Source organism: Cyphomyrmex costatus, unplaced genomic scaffold, assembly GCF_001594065.2.
Source record: "Cyphomyrmex costatus isolate MS0001 unplaced genomic scaffold, Ccosl1.0 scaffold36, whole genome shotgun sequence".
Classification (NCBI taxonomy): Eukaryota; Metazoa; Arthropoda; class Insecta; order Hymenoptera; family Formicidae; genus Cyphomyrmex; species Cyphomyrmex costatus.
The window spans coordinates 2,718,520-2,724,804 of record NW_017277774.1 but is presented as its reverse complement, the minus strand read 5'-3'; the positions used below and the strand labels follow the sequence as shown (position 1 = coordinate 2,724,804).

The 6,285-nt window shown below is 40.3% G+C and overlaps 1 protein-coding gene across 1 annotated transcript in view; it reads left to right on the top strand.

Moving 5' to 3' along the window:
• Nucleotides 1-4,990, top strand: part of LOC108776442 (zinc finger protein Elbow) — an 8,368-nt gene extending 3,378 nt beyond the window's left edge. The window contains exon 2 of the mRNA XM_018543055.1: nucleotides 3,542-4,990. Within this exon, the coding sequence (XP_018398557.1) occupies nucleotides 3,542-4,990 (1,449 nt within the window). The remainder of the gene's footprint in view (nucleotides 1-3,541) is intronic.
• Nucleotides 4,991-6,285: the final 1,295 nt, after the last annotated feature.

Sequence of the window (6,285 nt, the reverse complement as noted above, 5' to 3'; positions counted from 1 at the left end):
GGGGGGGGGAGGGGGATGAGGGATGGAAAAGCGAGTGGAATAGAGCGTTCAATCGGCTTTTCGGTGCAGACGGCCACATTGACGGTGTTGTACTCTTATATTCAGCGGTTCAGATCTGTATAATATTTATAAGAGACGTAAAAATTTTTGTGCGCATGATTGAATTTGTAATGTAATGAATAAATAAATGAATTTGCAATTTCCGCTACGCGAAGAATATAAAGGACCGTAAAATCATTTATTATAAACTGTCTCGCGGTAGCTGGATCATTTAAATGCAGAACAAAGACAAAGCATTGCGGCGGTATTCTTCGACAGTTGGTGTAAAAAAATACCTTCTCTGGTTTTCCGTGATTATGTTTCGCGTAAGCAGTGCTTAAAATTTGTAAAAAATAATCAGGTCGACGATATAAAAAAATATGAGTCATATTCAGACGATTCGAGTCTCCCTAATGTTTATAAAAAAAAAACGTAAAAATAATGTGAATGTGTATATGTGTGTGGTGTGGTGCATGTAATTGAATTTGTAATGTAATGAATAAATAAATGAATGTGCAATCTCCGCTTCACAAAGAATATAAAAGATCATAAAATCATTTATTATAAATTGTTCCGCAGTAACTGGACTATTTAAATTCAGGAAAAGTAAAGCAGAGCGGTTATATTCGACATCTAATTTTCATGAAAGAAAAATACCTTCTGGTTTCCCATGTTGATTTTTTTCAGCATTTCGCGAAAGCAGTGCTCGCAGAAAAATCAGTTCGACAATGTAGAAAAATGCGAGCATATATTCAGACAATTTAAATCTCTAATATTTACAAGACGTAAAAGTTTTCTTGCGCCTGATTGACTTTGTAATGTAATGAATAAATAATTAAATTTGAAATATTGCTTCGCAAAGAACACAAAAGAATCGCAAAATCGTTTGTTCGTAAAATCGTTTTGTAAACTGTCCCGCAACAGCTGGACCACCGGTCAATTCAAAACAAAGGCAAAGCACCGGCTATTCTCTTCGACGTATCTAAATCTCACGAAAAAAAAATATATATATACATCTCCTGTTGTCCCACAACAATTTTTTCAGTTTTTGTGAAAGTGATGCTTCCTACTTGCAAAAAATTTGCAAGTAACTCGATCATAGAAAAAAAAAAAGGATACGCATTCGAAAGATTTCAGCAGTAGCCACGTAAAGCGTGAACAAAGGGAAGTTTCTCTTGTCTCGGAGGGCATAAATTAGCCACGACAATCAAAAGCCGGCGGGCGGAATTAGCGGATTAAAATATTACGTTCGAACGTTCCCGTTAACTTTCACGAGCGCAATTAATATATAGCCTCGCGTTGCCGTAATGGCCTGTTGCAATTCACGGCATTAATATCTGTCGGCGTCGCGCCATTAGTACAGAGACCCGACCGTGAGCGGCGACGGCGGGTTAGTGTTGCATGATCGTTGCATTTTAATTACGGCGGAACATCTGTTCGGTGGACGTATCAGTCGTCGAGAAATATCGCTTCTCTATACGTTAATTATAGCGAGTGCATCATCGTGACCACTTCGGGAGATGCGCGAAGGCGCCGATATTAAATTCCCCGCACTTACACGCTAATGACGTCTGTATCGGGCAATAGCACATTGATTATATCTCCCCCCCCCCTTCCTCTCCGGTGAATCTCGTTCTTAACAAAAAGATAAGAAAAGATTCCGCGCGGATGATCGTCGTTCCGCACCATTGACGTGTCATATTCCAGATTTATAGGAATCACGCGCACGCGAAAATATCTTCTCTTGTTTATCCGCTGATCATTAATATTTTTATTATAGAATTAACTTCAGTAGATGATTAAAACTAGTAAAATTAAAAATTAGTAAGCTATTAATAAAGTAGAAAATCACTTTAATCTCGGTATAATTTACTTTTTATCCTTTTCTATATTTTAATAATTAAAAAAAGATAACTGAAATTGAGCCTTCTATCAATACATACGGATCGAATTTTAAGGATATTACTAAATAATCATAGATTTGTCTACATTGTATTTGAAAGTAATACAAACAGTTTAGCAGTAATTTAAAACTTAGATAAAAAAAATGCTTCAATATTAAGTAGACATGTTTTTAAATAATAATTAAAATAAAATGAAAACATTTTCATTTAAACTAGAAAATTGCGTATTAAATATAAATGAACCTTATCGAACTATTTCATATGCACATAACATTTATTTTTATACAGAAAATTTTTTATTTTCAATTTAACACACGCAGTTACTGCAGTGCCTATATATCTGATATTTAAACAATAAATATTTTTATAATATTTTTGTTATTTCGTTACGGTCCTTTAAAAACCTCACCGTTTGAATAACAAAAAAAAAAACAGTTTTGATAGCATAGATTCTTTCTGGTTTTTACTTTTACATTTTTACCTGTAAAACATAATAGTGGAAAAGTGAAAAATTATGCATTGACAAAAGGGTTAAAATTAATCTACATCGATAGAAATGGACACAATCGCGATTTCACAAGTACATAAGTTCAGAATTAATATCTACGGGATTTATCATTGTTAGTGAAAGTAATTCAATTTCAACGTTGACAGGTCGTTAGGAAAAAATCTCGGGGACACGTCGCTCGCGTAAAAAATTTCTCAATAAATCAAAAGGGCGGGCGTTTCGTGGGATAAGTTTGTCCGACGCACCCTTTATCCACGTCACTTCTCGCTCGTCGAAAGAGTGACGCGGCGCTACAGATTGCGGTTTGCGCGTCATTAATTGGACTTGCCTTCATCCAGGCGCGTCACGCGCCAAGTTTCGAGGGTTGTCAGATCGTGTATTGCGGTGTAGCAGTCGGTCGAAAATCACTTAAATTACTAACGTTACGTATTTCGAAAACAGGTCGAACTCGTCAAACGATCAGATTCACAACCGACAAATATTAATTATTGCCGAGTCAATTGATATTAACGATTGTATTATCGTGTTTATAAACATAAGAAAGTTTTACATATCAATCAACGTTGACACGCTTTTTATTATTGAATTTCGAAATAATAAAACAGAGTGTCAAAATTATTATGTTGAAAAATTCGTTCTTTTTGAAATAATTAGTTCAGTTCTAAAAGGTAGTAAAGATATTGCAGCAATACATAATAAGTTTGTAAAAGTATTAAAAGATTATATTCTACATTCTACACTAACAGAAAAATATAATAGTAGCAACTATATAAATGATACCAATACAAAAATTTTATATGTAGAATTAATGTTGATATAGTTGAGAATACACCACTTAATAGATATTACAACTATGTATGTATATTAATTGTAGATGTAACCTTGTATAATTGTCATCTATTTAATTACTACTACTATGTCGTTTTTTCTAAGTGTAAGAAAAATAATTGTTCAACATGACATTTGTATCGAAGATCAGCAGAATATTCGAAAACTCAACTTGTCATTTTTCTCAATATATGTATATAAATATCCCTTCCAGAATTGCAAAACTTTTATTTTATAAACATCCTCCGTATTTTGATTTCAGCTGGATGCGAAGAAAAGTCCACTCGCACTGCTCGCACAGACCTGTAGTCAGATAGGAGCGGATCCACCGTCCAACAAATCATTACTAAGTTCCTTGGACAAGACATCGAGTAACAGATCATCCAAAACTGCGGAGCAGTCTCGCGAGAAATCCTCGCCAACGATAACAGTGTCAGCCACGGTGCCGACGTCGGCGAGCGAGTCCACGAAGACTAGTTTCAAGCCATACGAATCGTGCCTGGGACGTGAGAAGACGTGCACGCCGGACGAGTCGCGGTCGACGTCAAGCCACTCGACGTCCGGACGATCGAGGACGCCCGGTAACGGCGGCAAACGATGCCCGAGCAATCAAAGTGCCGCGTCAACGCGCGCGGTCACGCCGCAAGGTAGAAAAACAGCAACACCAAACGGCGAGGTTACGCGGGACTCGCCGGCTTCAAGAAGCTCGGCGCCTTCGGTGCCGTCGAGTACGGCGGACGCTTGCACGAGTCAGCCAACCGTGAGTAGTCCCTCGTTACAAGTGAAACCCGCCTACAGTCCCGTCAGCGTGCTCGCTATGGCCGATCCATCAATCAAGGATCTCCCATTGGGCACGTTTAAGCCTGGCGTCAGTCTACCAGTCTCCACCGCCGCCTACTTGGGCTACAGTCCCGGTCAGCTACCCATCGACGTGATGGCCAATTCGTTCATGTCCCATCACGCCGCCCTGAAGAACGGCATCAACCCCTATCTTTACGCACGATTGAAAAGTACCGGTGGACCAGCCGACAACCTGATGCCGATATGCCGTGATCCATTCTGCACCGGTTGCCAGCTCAACTCGCACCTCCTGTCGAACCCCGCGACGGCCGCAGCGGCAGTCGCCAGCATCGCCAATGGCAAATTGCCGTCGGGTGCGAGCGCGACGCCGGTTTCCTGTCCGGCCGGGTGCGCTCAATGTGATCACAAACCCGGCAGTGTTTCGCCCTACGGCTCCCTGGTTTACGCGCATGCGCAGCTGGCGGCACTGGCCGGCACGCAGCTACCCTACGTATGCAACTGGATCGCGGGTGATACCGCGTACTGCGGTAAGAGATTCGGTACGTCTGAAGAGTTGCTGCAGCATCTCAGAAGTCACACGAACGTGTCAGCGAGCGGCGCAACCGATCCCGCGAGCGCGGCCGCCGCGCTCTCCCTACTGCCTGGACCACCCCCGGCGCTGCACCCGACTCATCCTCTGTTCGCGAGATCTTACCCTACGCCGCCTTTAAGTCCGCTCGCTACCGCGCGCTACCATCCCTATGGGAAACCCTCGCCGCTCTTGACACCGTCTCTGTCGACGCTCGGGCTGCCGCTTCCACCGCCGCCACCGCCACCGCCGCATCCACACGCGACCGCCGGACTGGCGTATTTCTCGCCGTATTCTATCTACGGGTCCCGTCTAGGCGCTACCTCCGGGATGCACCAATGAGTTCTCGGCGATGAGCGTTCTCGCGAGCCAAACGCTTCCGAGACAAGTCGGCCGGCGAACTGTGATTCTGTTACGGATTCGAGTACGTGAACGAAGAGCATCGGTTCTACTATACGCGGTGCTTTTGTCGCACGGAATCTCGTGAAGAAATCTGGAGTCATAAAACGGATATCGAAGCGGTAGGAACGTTTTCTTTTCTCGATTATTACACTTGGAGAAAAACTTGCTGATAGCAACTACCTATACAGGTGACAACTATACACGTATTGTATGTAGAATTAATGTATATAGTTGAACAAATTATTTTACAGTTGTTACAATAACTATAGAATAGTTTTTTTTCACGCAACTATACATATTTATTTTGCGTACAAAAGTTATAATTATCACTTATACAGTTGCCATCACTCTTGTCTTTTTCTCTGGGTTTACGCGATAGTATACTCGGTGCGTCTTCCGCAAGCTGTACGCTAAGCTTTTTTTACCGTATGATTGAAAATCTAATAAATAGAATTTGAAAGTAATATGCACACGAAACATCCTCTACTTATCCTTAGGTGCGAATCATTACTGTTTCGATGTTGCCACGGACAAACTCGATATATTTTATAGATATTAAAATATATTTCAATAAATACTAATTTTTTTTTAAATATAACCCGATGGTATTGAAGCATTCTACTCCACGAGTGCTATTTTCGAGAAAAAGTGTTGTAATATATCTTTTCATCTGTTTTATTCTCAAAGAAATAAAACACTGTCGTTATCGCGTATGCCTACCTCAGCTTTGCAAGAGTAATGATTCAATCTTGTCGTTACATTTGAAATACTTTTAGGACGATTAACCCTCGTTCAGCAGTATCGATAATGCATGAGAAGCAACAATGAATTTATAAAATTCATTCGTGTTTAGAATTAATTGTAAAATGTATTAGAATTATATTTTATAGTCTTAAAGTCGTTAATTTTATTTTATTTTTCTATTCAATAATTGTATTCTTATTATTTTACGTAGCAAAGTAATTTAATTTTACAATAAAATCAAAATGTAAAAGAGATATATTTAAAATGAATGAACTTGTACTATACGGTTAAGCGGAAGGACTCAGGTAGCGCATTCCATGCAATTGTAAACATTCCGCTGTCCGAGGGTTAAACGCGCCTAATGCGAACATCGCCGAGTTGACTGCTTTCGTCTGCTATTCGACACTATCTTTCAGACTCGTAATTCTCTTATACTGTTTACTGCTGAAAGCATCGAGAACAAATCCCCGCGTATCAGCTTAGACCAGAAG